Genomic DNA, 21,767 nt, shown 5'->3' with positions numbered 1-21,767 from the left:
ATATTATTGACCCAAAAATGCTAATACTGGATGATAATGGATATAACAATAATATAGTAAAACACTCTTAAAATCTACACAGCTACTATAGTCACACACGTTCAAACATATATCTTTGTCTCAGTATGAGCAGTGTTTTTAAGACGTCATGTCAAGTTAAAAACTGTCCAATTAAAAAAAAAAAAAAAAAACGTCCCAAGACTGCTGCATTCTGTCATGTTGTGTCCGGCTGTTCTTAAATGCAAGATAATTATTGCTATTACTTATTCAAAAACACCCTCAAGAAACACGTTCTTTTAATGACAGGTGAAACTGAAATTAGCATAATTATACAGAATGTCCTTTGGACCAGTTATAATCAGCTGGTCGTTCAGGGCAGCCCAACTGTTTTATTTATTTATCTTTTTTTGCCCATTCCTAGCGCACGTAACAAGTAAACTCAAAAATACTGAAATGGTGGCTGAAATTTGTGATCTCCAAAAAAATAACAATGTTGGATTATGTTTCATAATTCATAATCTGGTAGTCTTGGCATGAATGTTCTGCACATTGATTGGTGAATTGACTTGCAGCCAACTACAGATTGCACACACATCATGAGTTCTTTAAGGAGCTGAAAAGCTAATGAGTGAATAGCGGAACCCCTGATGGTCATCCTCAGATGCCCACTGGTTAATCAGCATTATACATACTAGAGTGGCCACACATTGGTTATGCTGAAATAGCTAATTGGGTCATTAAGTCATTAGGATTAGCATATGGTCAAATAGATCATGCTAAACAATGAAATAATTGAGAAACTGAATAGAAGCATGAACACATTCTGCACTGTAAAATCAAAATTGATTACATAAAAAAGAAACAGTTCACCCACAAATAAAATTCCTGTCATCATTTATACATGCTGGCTTCTTTTGTGGAAATCAAAAGAGTAATTTTCTGTAACATTTTTTTGTTTTTCCCAAAACAACACTGAACCTCACTGTCTTCCATTAGAGCTCAAAAACATGTCGAAAGAGGGGGAAAAAAGCATGGATGCTTCAGAAAATGCTTGTTTTAAAACAAACGTTTTGGGTTTAGAGAGTATGCAACATTTCGCTTCCGGACTGCAGAGATATGTGTACAAACCGATGTAATAAAATGTTGGCATAGTTACCTTTTTCTGTTTCTGAGAAACGTGAATATGCTTTTTAGTGCCACCCGCAGGACTTTTAGCTTTGAAATGGCCACAACATTTCCAAGAAGCAATGGAATTGCATGTAAAAAAAAAATTAACCATAAAAGTTTGGAACGAATTAAGGTTGAATAACTGATAACAAATTATTACTCGAAAAGAAGCATGCAAACTGAGAGTAACTGACTAGTAAATGTGTGTTTGTACACACGCGTGTATATATTGTACACTGGGTGTTTACTATAGACACAAGATTCCTTGCTGCATGGTCTTAGATCTAAGACACGCATTTGACCGGCACTACTGCTAGAATGATTACATGGTCATTTGATCATGCATATGCACGCACATGCTCTTTACTGGTACCGTGGCCATATTTCCATATGTCCCTGTTTATAATGTGGGACATCTGCTCAAAACCCTCCTGTTCACTTTAGTTAAGCAGCCATCAATCACCCAGACAAAGAAAGAGAGAGTGTTTAAGCTATGTGTGTTTTTGTGCATAAGAAGGAAGACAGAGTGTGCGACTGTGTGTTTCTAATGACTGAGTGGCATTGTTGAGTGTTTATGTAAGTTTAATGAGACAGTGGCTGTATAGTGCTTTATTTTTAATAAGGTAAAGATGTTCAGTGGAGGCAGGCCATATATAACTATCTGTGTGCGTGTGTGCGTGTGTGTGTGTGTGTGTGTGTGGGAGAGGGAAAGAGGACAGATGCATTAAGCTGTTGTAGGAGGCATTAACTGAGCACCACATGTGTCTTCTCAAGAGTATTGTCACAGGATTTTCATCCTATGCTGTCATTTCTCTGTTTTTACTGTTACACAGCCACAGGCATATTTAAATATGTGGATGTTTAGGAATACACTTTTCACACTCAGTTTATAAATTCAGTATGTCCAAGAGCATATGTTTTGACGACACCTTATTCTTACTTGCATGTCTATTATTGACATATTTGCTTTTTATTCATACATTTAAAAATCACATATTCTGCATGGACATATACATCCATAAACTTGACAACTACCTTGCTAGATACTAATAAGCAGCAAAATAATGGTGTAGCTTGATAATAGTGAGAATAGGAACTTAAAATAAAGTGCGACCTATTTTCACTGAAATGTTATTTTCGACACATCTGACATTATTATTGTTTATAGCGTTTGATTATAAGATGAAACAAATTTCAAGACAATTTTAATGTGACTTTCGTATAAACAAAAAGTGAAAAACTTTAAACTCTAGCTTAAAACTGTAGGAGCATAGAAGTGCCTGAAGTTAAAGAAACACCCACACACACACACAAACACACACACACATTCTTTTTTTTGTAAAATGATTAACTGGTTGCATGGTCAAACACACACAACAATCAATAATCTCTATTAAATATTATGGATTTGTTTTTCAGTGTCATCGACTTCATTACACAAGACATGATTCAGAGGCAGGCGAGATTGTCAAGAGATATGACAGATCATTACATCTGGGTTCAGCTGTATCAGTTTTTCTGCTTTTTGAGCCGATTTGATATTAATGAAAAATATTACGCTAAACTAACCATAAAAATATTCCATAATGCCACGTTTAAAGACAACACGTCACCATCCGCAACTCGTTTGTCGCAAAGAGCACATTACAAGACACGTTTTCGTGTTAATCGGTGGTATTTTGTAATTGTCGTTCTGTGCGCAAATGTAACTAAAAAGTCCTTCGGACCACGAGCGCAGCATATGAAGTTAAAACTAGGTCATCCTTGATATTGCTCGAGATCTTTGCGTTCTGTTTTCTTCTTTTGCATTCTGTCTAGCTGCCTTTGAGCACAGAACACATCCTGTGCTGAATGTACTGTGCTGAAAGTACTCGCTGCCTGATAGAACATCACGAAAATAAATTCCTGTTTTGAGTAACGTGCATCTCGCACCAGCAACGTTTAATAAATAGATAAACAGGGGCGATTTTGAGCTCCCGTTATTTTTGGATTGTAACACTGTGTACAGCAAAAGTGACCTTTAGCTGTAACATTAACATTCTCTTTGCTCGGTCTGTGTGTGTCCTTCCTACTTTAGGTGTGCGCGTCAGAGAGCAGCTCCATGGCTAATGTGAGACGCATCTTCAGCGAGTCTGCGCAGAGGTCATCAGGGTCATCGGCGGTCATGTGGTCCACACGCCTACTTTTCTTCTTCGCCCTCTTCACACCCGTCACGCTCGGTAATATGCGCTCTCACACACACACACAAACGCACACAGACAAAAGCCAATTATTTCCTTGTTGTGTTGTTTTCGCCTGAGATGGATAAATGAGATGTCTTACTGCTTTTATTTGATTAGCTGGCCCCCAACCTTGAAGTGCAGACTGTCAAATGAAGACGAGCCAAATGAGAGCGAAGCGTGCAGCTCTCAAATCTTCAGTGAAAATTCCACAAAGTTTTTGCGTCTTATTAAAAGTTTTGGAAACTATTAATTGAGATATCTCTTCTCGCAGCAATAAATGATTCATGAGCAATCACAGAATTTCACAACCACTGCACATCCGTTATGATCAAAACATTCACACATACGTAGAAAGGCGCTCGCGCACATATGGGGGAGAGAGATTCGAAACACACAAACAAAAACAACTCCAAAGGCTTTTAATAGATAGCTGCATTTTGCCAAACACCATAGCGAAATATGAAATATAGCTGGATTATTTTCCAGTGAACGAGCCATTTTATGGGCCGATCCATAACTATAAAAATTGTGTGTGAACCTGTTAAAAGTGCGTGAGATGGAGTGCAGATGTAAGAGGATCTGACAGATCAATAATCATAGATGCAGACGTCTAGACTCTCTATGTGTGTGCGGAGCGTGTGAGCGCGACCCCGTGTGTGCGACTCGGTCCCTCAAGGGGACCTTTAGCGTAAAGGTTTGAGCTCAGAGGACACCGGGGAATTGGCCACTGGGGGGAACGTTTTAAAAACATCAAGGCAACGTTCAACACAAGCGCTCCCTCATCGACGCTCCCTGTATCTCTGCAACGCACGCATTCATTCAGCCTCTCCGCTTTTTTCCTCACTGTCATCGATTGCTTCTTTTCTCTGGCACTCACCTTCTACCAGTCTCAAGGGCGCGAAAACACAGTTCCACCTTGACAAGAGCCTTCCAGCCTGCACTCGATTCTATTTAAACCAATAGCCCACATTATACCCATAAGCCATTTCAGTTCTATACATCGGCCCTGCCCACACACTCACGCAGTCATTTCTGCTGCCCTTTGCTTTCTTTTAGAATCAGAACGGTCTCGTGTGTGTGTGTGTGTGTGTGTGTGCGTTGATGAATCTCAATGGAAACGATCGTGATGGCGACGGTTAAACCCTGGGTCCTGATTGGGTGATGATGTGGCGTCTCTGCTGTCAGTGTGTGTTTTAATCGAAGGCAGCAGCAGAATGTGAAATTAACTCGTGCACACAGTCAAGTGTCATTCACATCCCTGAGATTAATTTCATAAGAGCGAGTGTGTGAGGGTGTCTGAATCTGTCTGTGTCTGTGTGCGCATTAGAATGCAGTTTATTGTGTCCGTGTTTGTCTATGGCTATACGTCATGCGGGGAAAGGAGTGTGTTGCTACGGTAACAGGAGAGGGGTGGCGGTAAAGAATGTAATTTTTGATTTAAGTGTTTGTGTGTGTGTGTGTAATTTAAAGAAAGGTTATTACTGAGGACATGATAAATAGATAGATGCGACTTTTGGGTGCAGATATGAGATCTTTCTATTGTATAATGAAGAATAGTTTTGCTCCCAATAACTATTCTTTTTGATACATGCCATCTCTCTCTGACACACTCAAAAACGTTTGAGAGAGAGAGTGCGTGAATGAAAGATGAAGAACGTTCTGTTTGTGTTTAAATTTGTTTCATAGTTTGTCCAACGCAGTATTTTTCTCTCTCTTTTTTATTTTACAGTGTTAAGTCGTGCTCCAGTGCCGATGGCTGTGGTGCGTCGAGAGCTGTCATGTGAGGGTTATCCTATCGAGCTGCGCTGCCCGGGCACCGATGTCATTATGATCGAGAGCGCCAATTATGGGCGCACAGATGACAAGATCTGTGACTCGGACCCCGCTCAAATGGAGAACACTCGCTGCTATCTGCCTGATGCCTACAAGATTATGGGCCTCAGGTAGAGAGATACATTCACATGCTTTGTGCTCTATTGTTGTCTCACAGGTTGTATTAGTGTGTGCGACTTTGCGTGTGTGTGTGTGTGTGTGTGTGTGTTAGTGCACGGCTACGTGCACACTGCAGCTGAATGAGTCATTCCATCAAGGAGACCATTTGTGTTCGCAACATCTGGTGAAATTATAAACCTATTGTTAAAAAAAAAAAAAAAAAAAAGTTTTTTAATGTGATGTGCTTTTTTAAAATAGTGCGTGTAGCCAGTTATAAAAAATTATCAGTTAATCAGTTAATTATATTATTAAAAAAAAAAACTAAATACTGATTAACATATATACAAACTGCAATAAACTGTGTATTGATTTGCCCATTAACTCATTGACTCTGGATCAATCACATTTATATTAGTTTAAATTATAATTGTGTCCATGAATTTTGATTCCTCTCATCACACTTCTTGTTTGTTTTAAAATAATAAGAAGGTAAATAATATTGTTTATATCATTTAACATTAAATGGCACAAAGGAAAGGAAATTATATAATTTAAGCTTTGAAACAACTCGGTATTCTTACATAATTGGTTTATTCAAGCTTGATAAGCTTTCTCAAGCAGAAAGAATTTATGTAATTTGTTCTATTTATAGAAAAGGATAATGTTGTTGGCTACTGAATACTAATGACAGGAGGCCCTAATGGTCTTGCAGCGGTTATCTAAAAATTGAAATGTTTGAGTTAATGTTACAAATTAGATAAAAAAAAAATTGACTTAAAAAACAGTTTAAAAATAAAGTAAATAGAAATGTATTTAGACAAAAACCTGCTAAAACAACAAATGACTAATTTATTAAACCCTTAAAAAATTAAAATGACAGCTGAAAATATGAAATGAAAGTTCAAATTCAAAATATAAAAAAATACTATAGTAGTATATGAATAATATAAAATAATACTTCTCATTATATATATATATATATATATATATATATATATATATATATATATATATGAAAATTTGAAAATAAAACTTCAAATTCAAAATATAAAAAATACTTTAGTAGTATATAAATAATATAAAATAATACTTGTGTATATATATATATATATATATATATATATATATATATGTTTTACTTTTTTTTAAAAAAGAGAAATATATTCATTTAGCATTTTATACAAAGATATTATGTGCCTGACCAAATGCTTAGAAAATGAGCTGAAATGTACTTTCTAAACTGTCCCTGAATGACTGTGAGCGCAAACCACATTGTACAACTAAAATCACTGCTAAAACATCCAGGCAGTGACAATTGCTGTTTCATTAAATCTGAGCAGCTAGTTGTTAATGCAGAAATGCTGCTATTGAGTTATCACTGTGTCAACTGTTGCAACTTGGAGTGAATCCCGCATTCCATACACACATGGAATAATAATTTAGGGTGTTTATTCCTGCATTTAAATGTGGTTGTCACTCCCAAAACTTTGCAGCGTGTACGTGGGCTGTGTGTTAGGTTTCAGCTGAGCTCATTGTGGAGAGCGAAACTGTCAACACGTTGATTTGTAGGCATAATTAGCACATAAGAGCGTAATAAAAAACAGGAAAAAGACATTGTGCTTCAAAAGCAGGTGTTCGCCACGCAGAACAATGCAAGCGTATATTTGTGCAGCGCACGGAGCACACGGAATTAATCAGATGTACTCATTCGAGATCGTCCACGTTACATAACGCCCCAAACATCAGCCTTCAAACATATTAGCCACCCCGTTTGCATTTTTCAATGTTGTCTGGCAGGACGAGCGAATTCTTTGCCTCCAAACTGCACAGACGAAGCCGAGCTACAGAGAAAAACAGAACCCACGCAGAACAAAACCCCATTAGCATCTGCGTCATCACAAGAAACATTATCGTTTCGGTTCCGGCTAATGTCGAGAGCACAGCCTGCTATCTGTCCGACCTTGACTTTGACCGGGGGACGACAACCTGGCACCCCGTGGCACGAGAAAAAAAAAGATGCAGAGAATGCACGGGAATAATCGCAAACTATGAATGGATGTGTCGTGCTGCGTGAAGGCATGCCTTGCCCTCGTAAAAGATTCATAAAAGTGGCGGCTTCTACTGTATGTTTTTAATTTGGAGCCGGACAGATTTGATTATACAGTTTTTTTGTTCATTCACAAGGACTCCCAGTGTGTGTTTGTGTGTGTGTGTGTGTGTAATCAGTGGAAACGTGTAAGGGAGCGAGCACCATATCCTGCCCTGAGGTTGCCTGTTATACCACCTGCCAGCTGCCACACACACACACACACACACACACACACACATACATGCACACTGCCTCAGGGTAGACCAGACTGTAAGATCCAATTAGCAAGGCCATAGACCATGCCCAGAGTCAATGTGGAGGAAATTACCATTTATGAGTTCTCTTTCATACACACGCAAATATACCTGTAACACATGCTCGCGTTCTCTTGTGAGACTCGATTTAGATGTTTAGATGCCGGCAGCCCGCTTTTATCAACACACAAGAGATTGATTTTTCGGTTTCTATAACTCTGAACCGCTAATGTGCGAGGCACGCTCTGAACGTAACAGTGTATAATTCCCATAGAGGAATTAGGAAACGTTCCATGAAACAGAAGACAAGAGAAAGATTTTTTTTCTCTTTTGGTCCTGCTCCGCTGCTTTTTATAGAAGCTGTGGCTGGAATCACACATCATTTATCATTCTCCACCTCATCTCCCGCTCTCCCTCTCGCTGTCACTCGCTCTCTCTCATTTTGTCTGACCTTTACATCTCACTCAGTTTGGGCTAATGTATTCACGGAGTGTGTGTGTGTATGTGTGTGCCATGGCGGGCTAATGCTCTAATCAATGAGGGGAGGTAATTGGAAGGTGATTGTTTGGGAGCCCCTTATCCAAGATCTATTGGCAGACATAATATATTACACAAAGAGATTTCAACTAGCAGGTCTGATGCAATTCAGAGGAGAGAGAATAGAACTGATTTCACACGCAGCATTCTAAACAGTTGTTCCAGAAATGAAGACGGCGAGAGGGCCTGTGATTGGTCAGGGTGTTTGATTTTCTCAAATTATTGATGCTGTTGGTTTTGTTAAAAATGAACATTGCATTGAATATCACAGGCATTGTCGATTCTGCGGAGTGCAAAAGATCACGCTTGTTAACACAATGCAAAAAACCCCAAAAGAACAACCAAACTAAACGAACAAAAACCCCTGCTTCAATTGTATTAGCACTGAATTTGTTTTTAATGTAATCTAATGTCATTTTTAATGTCATTTTTCTGTCCGATTAGGAGGTTTTGATCACTGTATTACAGTTATATTTTTTTCTTGTTTGTCATTATGCCAATAATGCCTTCAATTAAATAAATACATATACATATACATTTACATTTACATATTACATATAACATTAATATATCTGTTTTAGTGCTGGTTAGCGATTAATCTCAATTAATGTGTATAACATATGTGTGTGTACTGTGTGCATTTATATATATACACAGTATATATACTGAAAATATTTACATGTATTTACAAGTATATATATAAACATAATTTCTTTTCACAAATATACCTTAGTAAAAATATAAACAACATAATCACTGACGATAACTCAACACCTACTGATTAATATTTTAATTAAACTCTTTTTGGATACACTATAAACAGAAGTTGAATTATTCTGCACAATGCACATTTCTTATTAATAAGCCTAAAATGTCTGTTAATGTCACTTTTAATGAGGATTGTTTATTATTGCCCTTATAAATGCAAAATATTTAAAGTACACCTACAGTATACTTACAGTAGCTCCACTTTAGCACAAATAAACTAATTATGTCTTTAATTGGACTTACTACTTCTGCACAAGTACATTACATACAAAATTAGTTGATCCAGTTTAGCAGACTTGAAGTATTGCAATTTTGTTTACTAAATGTACAATTAAGTGCGTAAATATAAAGAAAGAAAAAATGTATATATATATATATATATATATATATATATATATATATATATATATATATATATATATATACATGTTTTTTAGAATAAATTATAATATGTCTGGTAGATTTTTAACCTTGATAACCAATTTAATCAAAATCATAGTTACACCGCGATAAAAATGAAACAAATCTTGCATCTAGATTTTATATGCATGTGTCCTTGTTAAATATACTCACTATTATAACAATAATAATTGCATGCAAGTAACCTTAAGACAATATAATTGTCAAACAAAATAATTCTAACCCTAACTATATAGTAGGTACATGTAGTTGATTAATATGACTCTGTACTTAAATGTGTAATTACACTGTAATAAGAACACCTTACAATAAAGTGTAACCACATGTACTGTTGCACTGTACATTTACACAATTTTGTCATTTTAACAATACATATATAATAAAACTAGTAATAGCTTGTAGTGTAGGAAATTCAGTACAAGTTCATTCAAATTCGTTGGTGTGCTGCTCATGCTTATTTATTTATTGATTAGAGATTTTCCTTCCTAACCTTCTATTGATTTTGAGGAAAGGGGATTTGTGGTTTTGCCAAGCTGTGACGTAAAGTATTGCTTTTTTCAAAAGTATTCGGTACGTTCCCAACTTATTGTTTCAAAACATGTACACGTACTGAAAGAAAACTGCACTTGTCAAACCGATTCATATTTTTGCTGTTGACATTTTACATCTTTATTCAACGTTTTCATCAAAGCGCGACATTGTGGAATTCTTTCTTAAAGCAGATGGTTTTTAAAATGATCGCAAATTTATATTTATTGCTGTCATTGTCGACAATCGAACCCATCATTTTGGCATTTGCCAGCGTGACACTCTATTGTTACGTTTCAAGGATTTTATAACTATAAAACAATGCTCCATCTTATTAGACGAATGTCATTACAAATCATGACATCCTATGTGTGTTTGTGAGGGAAACTGAAAAAAAGGACACGCTCACACACACACACACACACACACACACACACACACACACACACAGGAACCCCTCTGATATCCCAGCCAGGTGATGTTCTTCAAGACCAGTGTCTCTGTACATCTGAATGATGCTGATATATTCATGTGACACACGCTGCCCCAGTTCATTCAGTCATCTCTTCACTTCAGCCTGTCTGATCGACCCAAACAACTGCGAACATAAACCTTAAACACACAAAAACCCAGACAACATTGCTTAGGTGGGGGCATTGAGCAGGCAAAAGGGTGTTTTGTGCATGCAAATCTTTACCTTTAAAGAAAAAGACAAAAGAATGTCCTCTTCTCTCCTCTCCTCTTAAATTAGGTCATATCTGAGTGTTGCACACTGCCACACAAGAGCTGTCGCCCCGGAAACCAGAGATGCCCCACAGCACTCTGGGAGTATGACTGTCACACTCACTCAGCACAGCAATTAGGGCCCACACACACACACACACACACCCAAACTGTAACACACACTTAACATACCTGCATCTATACTTATACACAAATATACACAAATGCCAAGATACCAATCCTATACAATATTCCACTGCCTGACAGCTTGAAATGTACACACACACACACACACACCTGAGTCCGTCAGACTGTCGCTTGTCTTATAATGATTTTGTGAAGCTATGGTTGGAAACTTAAAAAGCTGAAGTATGTGTTTGTGTGTCTGTGTGTGCATTTTAAGTGCCCCATGGGCTTGGACTGGAAGGTTTCCATGGTTACCCGTTGAGGGAGAGATAACTGCGCTTCAAGATTCTTGTGTGTGTTTGTACATGTGTCAGTTGTGTTTCGTGTGTGCGCTTGCATTTCCATAGGGTGTAATAATCATGAAATATGACAGAGATGTCATGTGGTGGTCATCCGTGTGTGTGTGTGCATGTGTTCCTGCCAAGCAGGATTTGTCAAAACTGTCTTTTCCTCAGCTTTTTTTTTTTTTTTTTTTTGTGCCAGAATTCGTTCTGCTCTGTATTTTCAGCCCTACATGTACATACGACCTACATAAGAATTACTTTTGAACAACAGCATGTGTTCCTGCTCTTTGGGGAGACCACATTTTGAGTCTTTCGGCTTCATTGAGATTGTTGAGTAAAAGTATCTTTTTTCTTTCATTTGATGAAAATGGTATTTTAGGGCTCATTAATTTTTATCGTACATATTGAACGAGTACATACGGTTCATATGCCTAATGTCAGACAGCTATTGAATGAACTGAAGTAATAGCCTTGCTTTATCTGTCTGCGTGTATCGTTCTCTCTTTCTCTCTCAGGTGTAACAACCGAACTCAGTGTGCAGTCGTTGCTGGCCCTGATGTTTTTCCTGACCCTTGTCCTGGAACGTACAAATACCTTGAGGTTCAGTACGAATGTGTGCCATACAGTAAGTTCACACACATACATACAGATTTAAATAAAGCTTTGTTGAGTATTGCTATTGTTATTTCTCATACTTGGGGATTTGAACAAACTTCTAAATTTTAAGCATTAAACTTCGGTGTATAACTGTAATACATTGGTGCTACAGGCTATAGACATGAATTATATTGAAATCGTGTGGCTTGTTGAGAAAAGGTGTGCTATTGCTTCTAAAAGATGAATACGTCAGACTTAAATGAGTATTTTGGGTTTAGTGCAAGGTAATACAATCAACAGCATTTGTGGTATGGTGTTGCCATAGTGCTACCACAAAAATGATATGTCCTCAAGGTTATAGCGGAGGATAAAAGGCAAATTTACAAGCAGAAATGTAAAGCTTATAATTTAATGAAAGCACCTGCCTTATTTTTTTCTGTGTATTGTTTGACCTTAAAGTTATTTTTTGTAGCTGTTTTGTAGCTTTTTAAAGAAAGTAAAAAAAAATGGATAAAACACTGTTTATGCCCCGTGGCTATACATTTAAAACAGTCAGTATTTTAATATTTACAAATGGATCACATTCACTTCATTGTAATTCTTTTTGTGTGTATTGTTTGACTTGCAGAGTATTTTCAAATAATTAAAAAAATTATATATATATATATAATAAATAGAATACCAGCAGCCTCAAGCTATTTAAAACTAATTTTTTCGTGTTAAAGTTAAGCTCTGTCAACAACATTTGTAACAACATAATAATTGCCACAGAAAATTATTTAGCTTTGTCCGTAGTTTTTTCTTTTGAATAAAATAAATTTCGGTAATGAAACCACTTGGAATGTGAAGATTGCATTTTTTACATGAATTATTCAGTAAAAGCCTGTTTATTATTCGAATTGTTCTTTGTGAGGAAGAAATACTTTTCCTGGTAGATGAAAGTTAGCTTTACTGATGTAACTCCATAGTGATTCCTGTAAACATTGTTTTACAGAAAGTTACGTCATGTCCCTTTCTGGTATGTCGTGATATTTGCCAGGTTTACTGGCTTTACTAAGTTGAAGTCGTCATAACAAGCTGGTTGAAATGTTGGAAATAACTTTAGCCAGATGGCCAGTACACGCTTCCCATGCCAACACGTAATGCGTGGCTGTACTTCAGTCTTTTTTTTTTTGCCTCGCCCTCAGTACTTTGTAAGTGCCTTATTGTACCTGCGGTTTTTGCTGTTCTTTCTATGATTTTTTTTAAAGGAACTGTGATAATGCACTTTAAGAATAAAAATTACACCACAAATAATTTTGACAGCGCTTAAACATTCCAGACAGAGGCCTTTGGACCTCATACATAGAGAAAAACAAGTTCACTCACATCTACTCAGACAAAGAGCCTCAATACCACAATAATGACTCCATTAGTTTAGCTTTATATTCGCTGAGTTACAGTCAGAATTTGATATCAAATTGATTAGAAACTTTTGTACTTTCCTAACAGCTTAGCATCGCCATGATTGCTACCTGGCACCTCAATCAGATCTGTCACGAAAAATGAACTTGCACTTGACAGAAAAATTGCATATGAATGTACTTCTGTTGCATTTATGCGCTGTTGTCCGACCTCGTCCCTTGCCATGACTCACGGGAAAGAGAGCCTGTCAATCATCCGAGGGTTGAGCGATGTGGTTTCAAGTTCTCACGGTTTCTGTGGGGTTGGTGTTCCAATCTGGGGTGGCCATGGCAACGGTGACGATAAATCAGTATCGTATGACTGCGGCACTGGCAGCAGGAAAAGCCTGAATACACTTACACACTTTGTCTCACCTACACATTCACATACACACACATACTGATTCACAAATGGGTGGAATAGCAGAGACACGGTGGAATTTCTTGCACAGAGCTAAATGACACAAAGGACACACAGGCAGGATACACACACGGTTCTTTTTGACCTTTTGACCATAAATCGTACTGCGCGCGGGGGTCATGAAGTGTGTGTGAGTGCTCATAAGTGCATACATGTGTGTTTGTGACCATCTGGTCGAATAAAAGGCCTAAAACATTTTTTCCACAGGCCCACTAATTAGCGGGGAGGTCCATCATACGTACGGACACGCACACAAACAGTCTCACATGCACACACACAGGCAGGTAATTTAATTACTTCAGTCTTAGAAACCCATGGGAACATGTTCCAAATGTTTTCTTGAGGTTTTTCTGGCTTTCTCTTCTCCCTTGTGATGGAGGAGTTGGCAGAACTCCAGTCAACCTTTCTGCTTTGGCCTCAATATGGGACGTCTGTTTTACCTACACACTCAAAAAACTTCACCTCATATACTAGATACTCAGTACCTGCTCCTTAGATCTGTGTGATTAACTACTGTCTTCATAGAGGGGACAAAGTAGTTTTTAAATTACAGTCTAGGAATCTTGCGTCTATTTACACTATAAGGACGGTTCACCACAAAAATGAAAATTCTCTCGTCAAATACTCATTTCATTCCTAACTTTATTCTTCCATGGAATTCAAAAGAAAATAGTTTCTTCTGTGTTTGCCTATACAATATTAGTCGGTAGGGTTAAAACCCCCCTCACTCATTTTCACTGTATGGATATAGAAAAAAACCCCAGACATTTTCTTAAATATTTTCTTTTGTGTTACAAAAAAAGTCATTAATGTTTGGAATGATATCAGGGTGAGGGAAGTATTACAGAAGAATTCACCTTTTGGCACTTCAATTTCGTAGTGTGTGAAATGGGATGGATCTGGTCTTTTTTTGGGCAATCTTATCTGTTTGTCTGGACGTTTTGCCAGCACACCATAGCAACATTGGCTCAGCCAATAGCATGAATTTGGGGAGGGGCTATCTGTTTGGCTGACCAACGGCTGACTAGGAGTGTTTTGGAAACCTGTTTGGAAACAATCAATGTTTTTTAGCAGTTCTGTTTAAGGGTGGCATGAAATGGAACTCTATTTTCTAAATTCATGTTATTGATATTTTTGTGCACAATTTATCCGTGCATACATTTAATTTTTCCTTTATTCTTTACTCAAAATGTGAACCTTCCTGTGAAACAGGATACATAACATATATTTTACCTACAGTTGATTAATTTGATCTGATATTCTGTTTCACTCTGATGTCTGTCACAATACAGAACAAATGATTTTGGTAAACATACAGTAGAAATCTGTAACATCACCCACATCGGCCTGTCACTTGTGATGGATAGGTTACTAGTAGAGGAAGTCGTAACCTCCCAGTGGGACGCGTCACTTCTTTATGCATTATAACTGACAGCCAGTGACTATTTGTTATTGATCCTTTTACAATGTGACTGAAACTCGACTAGGTGTGTGTGTGTGGGAGACATAATTGCTTCTAAATCAGATTTCCTAGAACCTCATTCACACACTCACACAGTCTCTCTCTTGTGTGGTGGCTTATTTATTGAGTGATGCATTAACAGTTCATCCTCATGCATATTTCATAGAGAAGCACACACACACACACACACACACACACACACGCACAAAGGAACGTAAATTGTAGCAACTGTCTAGATTGTAATTTTTTTCAAGCTCCTATCATCATTGCGTGAGTACAGTGAAATTATTTTAGTCTTCCACTGCTGGTTGCGTAATATTTAAAAGAAGTATAGAAGTGTAAATGGAAGTTCAAGCAAAGATAGAAATGTACAAAGTGAAAACTAATACAATATTTAAAATGGTTGTAAATTAAAGTGAGAAACAGATCATTTGAAAAACAGATAACTGCCATCACAAATGGAATTACAAGACTGCTAATTGTTTTTAAACTACTTTTAAACAACTCCCCTCTCATTGGTCAGACAAACAAATCCTGCCCCAACTCACAATGACACCAATGTACCAGGCAGCAGGCTACCGTTTTTAATATAATAATGGGAAATTTCAGCTAGTTAATTACATGTCTTATTAAATTAGTGTCCTTTATTCCTCAACCAAGAATGAAAGCTGCTCTGTATAAACCATAACACTCAAGGAACAATTTTTGTGATGCAAACCCCGCTCTCTTCTTTTCTGTATTCTGTCTTTAGTTTGTTTTTTATGCCTTCATTTTTCTGGTTAATAATCTAATATCACACGGACACACTATATTTGTTTTCAAAAATTATGATCACTTTGTTAATGGAATTTCTAGAATACAAATGAAGCACATTTTACTACTTTCACAAGATTGGGTTAAGACACAACGCACATTACATGCATATGGAATTGAATTACTGTGAAGTATTTAATATTGCATCATTAATCTGTTGTTCGTTTCTCTCTCTTTCTCTCTTCTTTCACCCTTTTTGTGAATGCAGAAGTGGAACAGAGAGGTAGGTCCATTACTTCCATTACTTTAATGTAATTTAAGTGTGTAATTCACTGACAGGCTGTTATGGTGTTATTTGATACTAATGACAGATTGGCGATCAGTAGCTCATAATGGTTTATATTAGGAATGCGGAGGAGAAACTTGATCTCAGACCAAGGCTTTACTCCCTGAATTAGACCTCTATTTCTCACTGTCTCCTCTCTCTTGATCTGTCTCAGTGTATCTGGTGGTTTGTATCAGATGAACAGGGAGGTGTTGCCACTGTTTAAAACTTAAACTGCCGATTGTGCTGACCACAAGAAGTGGCAGTGGGAAACTGACGTCTTGCGATGTTTTGTCTCTTGAATGGCCTGGGGGAAATTTAGACCGTCAGACCTTAACCTAATAGTGTCATTTTCTGCATAGATGGAGATGACGCATGAACAGTTATCAGATTCATCAAACAGCGAGAACACTCAAATTGTGAATAGGCATTTTAAAATTTGAGCTTTTCATGTTAGGTTGCCTTGATTTGCAATAGAATGACATGCATATTAAAAAACGAATGTTAAATCGACAATAACAGAAAAATAGGAGTCATTTCTATCGTGTACTTACTTAGGAGCCTCTCAAGGTTTTTCTCCAATACCAAAACATAGTCAACACAGGCTTCTTGTTTGTAATATTTGAAAAAAAGAAATGCTTTGTAAAAGGCACCATACAAACGGGCATGAATTGCATCTTTGAATACGATTTTAGAAAACAGAATGGCAAAAATAAACGGACTTACAGGGTAACCAAACATTTGACAGTAAAAAAGTAATCAAAAAAATGTACATAAACACAAATATACTCGAGTTTATCAAAGGCCAGGAAAGGTTCCTGGATGAAGACGTATTGTGGAAAATTAATGCATCTAAAACAATAAAAGGAAACATCCAGCAACAGTTAAAATACCAGACACACTTCCCATGAGGATGTTCCTCATTCTGGGAATGGAATGGTGGGAAAGTGCCGATACTGTGGCAGGCATTCCGTGTGACTGTCTGTGCCCTCACTTCTCTGTTTGTGTGTGACCATGTAAGCATATCTGCATGGTTTGCAGAAGTTTCATTATAAATCAAAGAGAACGAAAACATTAGACGTTCGCACACACACACACACACACACAGAGGGTTTAATCACAAGACTGCACATTTGTAAGATACGCATGTCAGCTCAGACTGCTGTACGGATGGTGGCTAACTGTGTCTCAACTGTGTTTACTGGTCATTGATTTTTCACAGCGCTTCAAATTGTAATTTGAATTGCTCCTAGAAATTTTCCCAGGGTTAGAAAATACTGTTGCTATTTTTGCCTGCAAAGTTTGTGCAATAGAATGTTAGTATTACAAGCTGTAATTCTGGAGGACAAATTAAGGTTGATTTGCATAAGGCTTAACAGATGATTATTTTCATCTTCACATTTAATGTACCAGGAATAATAGGGTGATGATTCTTAACCACCCCCCACATAAATGTTCACACCGTGTGAATTTTCCTCAGGGTTAGAGAAGTCGGTGAGACAGATTTTCAGAACCTCCTGAGGGATTCTGAAGAAGTCATGAACTATAAATCGGGTTACTAGTCATCAGATATGATTTAATAGATGTCTCTCTCTCGCTCGCTCAGGCTCAAAGCGTGCAGCTTTTTGATAACTTTGGTTGCAGACCATTCCAGTTGATAGTGTGCAGTATGGATCAATGACATACAAGAGTGTTTACAATAGAGAAAAGGAGATTTAAAGAAATATTTATGAAATCTTATTGGAAAAAAAAACACATGCAAAGTCCTTAGAAATGCTCTTTGTATTGATTTTGGTTTTATGTAGTTTTGATGATAATGATAATAACGGTCATGTGATAGGACTATCAAGCGTTTTTACAAATATCATGAATTTTTCATTAATACATATGATTGGAAAGTTACACCGCATGACATTTTACAGTCTGATCTAACCTTGCCTTGTTATAAAAAGTTTAAATTATCTGATATTTTAAGAAACAATATTGACTTTGACAGCCATTCCTTTTTTTTTTTTTTTTTTTTTTTTTTTTTTTTTTTTTTGCAAATTTCCCCTTGTTGGTTTCACCACATGATTTCATTTGGTTGCACCACATGACTTTGATTTAATGAACATTTTCACTAAACAAGACATGACACAAGATTATTCCAAAGAGCTTAATAAGGACTACTTTTTAGTAATTTAAATAGTCTTTTCTTCATTACAATAGGACAATTTTATCAGTCTGACATTATAATTCAGAAATTAAAACATGCTCCTCATAATAGAGAGAATACAAAAGGCCATTGTATGTGTGAACTTCATTTCATGCATTTTTAACTGATAACCATATATGACAAATATAAGAGAAAAAAAATTGAATTAAATATATTAAAAAAAGTGCAACTTACTCCCTCTTCCTCTTTCAGTCTTTCTCTGTCCAGGTGTATTGAGAGGTGTGTACCAGAGTGAACACCTCTTTGAATCAGACCACCAGTCTGGATCATGGTGTAAAGACCCCCTACAGTCATCCAACAAAATCTACTATATGCCCTGGACTCCATATCGCACAGATACACTGACTGAGTACTCATCAAAGGAGGACTTTATTGCAGGTCGGCCCACCACCACATACAAACTACCCCATCGTGTGGACGGCACCGGGTTTGTGGTGTACGACGGCGCGCTTTTCTTCAACAAGGAGCGTACACGCAACATTGTTAAATTTGACCTGCGAACTCGTATCAAGAGTGGTGAGGCGATTATTGCTAACGCTAACTACCACGACACCTCGCCGTATCGCTGGGGTGGAAAATCTGACATCGATCTGGCAGTGGATGAAAATGGACTGTGGGTAATTTATGCCACCGAACAGAACAATGGACGAATTGTGGTCAGTCAGCTCAACCCATACACACTGCGGGTGGAGGGATCATGGGATACAACGTACGATAAGCGATCGGCCTCCAATGCCTTTATGATCTGTGGAATCCTGTACGTAGTGAAGAGCGTTTACGAAGATGATGATAATGAAGCGCTGGGGAATAAAATCGACTACATGTACAACACTGAGAAGAGTCGTGAAACGCACCTCAGCATTCCATTCCCAAATTCCTACCAATATATCGCAGCTGTGGACTACAACCCCCGAGACAATTTGCTGTACGTGTGGAACAACTACCATGTTGTCATATATTCTCTCGACTTTGGGAACAATGACAACAGATTGGGCTTTGGTGAGTTTCCTTTTAATTAAAATACATTTTGTCTGTGGTATTTTTAATTCACTGGTAACTGAGTCAATTTAATTACATTTAAAAATACAAATGAACATTTGCAACAGTATTTTGTGATCTTAGATGTTTTTTGCACGTAATTTATTTGTGCACTCCAAGCTTTTTCACGATGATTTGATTGTTTTGTACAGTTTTGCCTTTTGATTCACAGCTTTGAGGTCATGTTCCTTTCTGGTTAACCTTCTGGTGAAACATCCTCAGCTATTGAAAATTGTGTTGAATGTTTGAATTAATATGGTTTCATTACTGAAGATACAGTCAATAAACGGACACACTTAGCTACCAGACTTTAATGTAAACACTATATATACTATATATATATATATATATATATATATATATATATATATATATATATATATATATATAAAAAACCAAAAAGGTGTTTACATTAGTGATGCAAGTGTATGCTGATTGGCTAAACGCACACGAAACACCAGCTACCCCACATTTTTAAAATGCTGTAAACGTGTAAAATACGTTCACCTTCTGTATCCGTTCTCATGAAACCCACGACCCAGCTCTGATCAGTGTCCTCTACTCAACTTGTTTAATCAAGAACTGCTGCAACCGTTGAACCTGTTGAATTTGTGAACAGGACCAGTGAACGTATAGTTTTGTTAGGCTGTATTCATTAGAGAACCAACTTATCTAAAATAGCTCAGTGTCCAGACAGATTTGTTCACTAAACAGACTGATTAATTTGTAAGAGTTAACCAAAGGCGAATGTGCTTGGAGAACAGACCTTGTGCTATATTCCAGCTATTACTTAAAATGATTTTGGCTTCAAGGTTGAGTAAATAATTACAGAATTTTCATTTTTGTAGGAGCTGCCCCTTTAAGTATGCCTGCCGTCAGGGGCGAAATTTATTGCTCGCCTACAGAGTCAGAATTTAAGTATTGTACTACTGTGTGATTGTCAGTTACAAATCTACTTTGAAGAACTAAACTGGCAGAGTTAGAAAGCCCTGTCATTTTCGCTCACTCATACAAGTATTCATGTCAATGATAAAAGAGACCTTCAGGATTTTTCCCCTGACTTACATTTTCTGAGAATGTTATTGTATAGGTTATCACAGTCCATTAGTCAGGTTGTTTTTCACTTTGTTTTATTCCTTCTTCACATTTAGAGTTCAGGCACACTACTTACGCTGTATTGTATTGCAATTTTAGTCAGCTTGCCAGCTCAGCTGAATTGCAGCTGAATTAATCATTATCTACAGTGTAAACTAACAGTTATTATCTCCAGCATCTACTGACATCCCCATTAGAACAGAGCAGAGTGTATCTTTGCTCTTAACTGGGTCCAAATTGAGCATATTGTATGAGATTCAGTTAATAAATTGCGAATAGATTCTCACATGCACTGTCAGTTTATTACAGAACAGCTCACACAACAAGCAAATACTAAATACAACTAAAACACTTTTCCTCTCTGAATATTTATGTGTTTCTAAACCCACACACTGATTTGTGCAGAATTTAGTCAAAACAAATCACAAAAGCTGTAAATAGCTTTTTAAATCATATATAGACCTCATCCGCAGGTGCAGTATATGTAGGTGTTTGTTAACGACCCTGCCTGCATTAATTTTCTTTATTAACACGCTCCACATCAAAGATCTTGTAAAGCTTGGGATAGAGCGGGAGCGTTAGCCACTTAAACTAATGCAGATCAGATGCTGTCTAGTGGTCATATCAAAGAGAATATTGCTATAACAACACCATCTTTGTGTAGTTCAGCTTTTAATTAAATTTTATCTTGGTTTAATTAGTTTTTCATTTTGTCTGCATGTCAGCTTTGAAAGCGAAAAACAACTACATTCTATCAATTCAACAGAGAGAATGTTCTAGAAACAGGGGCTTGGTGCAAGACGGCACGACTCTTAATGAAATAAAAATCCTAATTATTTGCTTAAAGTAGAGATCACGATTGTAAAGTAAATGGTCTCTTTCTGACAAAATGTTCTCAATCAAACATGCAAAAAACAAGTTAGAAGTACAGATATGTGAATAAAAATTTTATGAACTATAATTGATGTTTCAGTTGTATAAAGAACATTCTTAGCTTAAATGGACTGCACCGCTGTCACATAGGTGTTGCGATTTTGACTATCTTTGTTTGTTGCCACAAAAAATGCAATGCCTTACCTAATTTTCCTACAATAAAACTGTAGTAAGTTGGTATTACCATAAGTCGCTGTTGTAGCATGTTGGTTCACTCTGCAGTCATTGTGTCAGTGCCCCGGGGCAGCTATTTTCAAGTCACGCAAGCACACATCCAATATACTGAAAAGCGAAAAGACTGAAATGTCAGAAACTATGCACCATTTCAATAACATATGTCAGTTTTACAATAAAAAAACTAACAGCAATGTTTAAA

At 37.0% G+C, this 21,767-nt stretch overlaps 1 protein-coding gene across 6 annotated transcripts in view; it reads left to right on the top strand.

Annotated features, from left to right (window-relative positions):
- adgrl3.1 (adhesion G protein-coupled receptor L3.1) overlaps positions 1–21,767 on the top strand; it is a 91,260-nt gene that overhangs the window by 20,928 nt on the left and 48,565 nt on the right. For all 6 annotated transcript variants that reach the window (XM_043243510.1, XM_043243486.1, XM_043243505.1 and 3 more), the window contains exons 2-6: positions 3,245–3,386; positions 5,119–5,332; positions 11,626–11,735; positions 16,054–16,068; positions 18,518–19,324. In XM_043243510.1, the coding sequence (XP_043099445.1) occupies positions 3,269–3,386; positions 5,119–5,332; positions 11,626–11,735; positions 16,054–16,068; positions 18,518–19,324 (1,264 nt within the window). In that variant the 5' untranslated portion in view covers positions 3,245–3,268. The remainder of the gene's footprint in view (positions 1–3,244; positions 3,387–5,118; positions 5,333–11,625; positions 11,736–16,053; positions 16,069–18,517; positions 19,325–21,767) is intronic.

The sequence above is a fragment of the Puntigrus tetrazona genome, chromosome 1, assembly GCF_018831695.1.
Source record: "Puntigrus tetrazona isolate hp1 chromosome 1, ASM1883169v1, whole genome shotgun sequence".
NCBI lineage: Eukaryota > Metazoa > Chordata > Actinopteri > Cypriniformes > Cyprinidae > Puntigrus > Puntigrus tetrazona.
The sequence above is the reverse complement of the archived record's forward strand: the minus strand, read 5'-3'. Positions and strand labels throughout refer to the sequence as shown.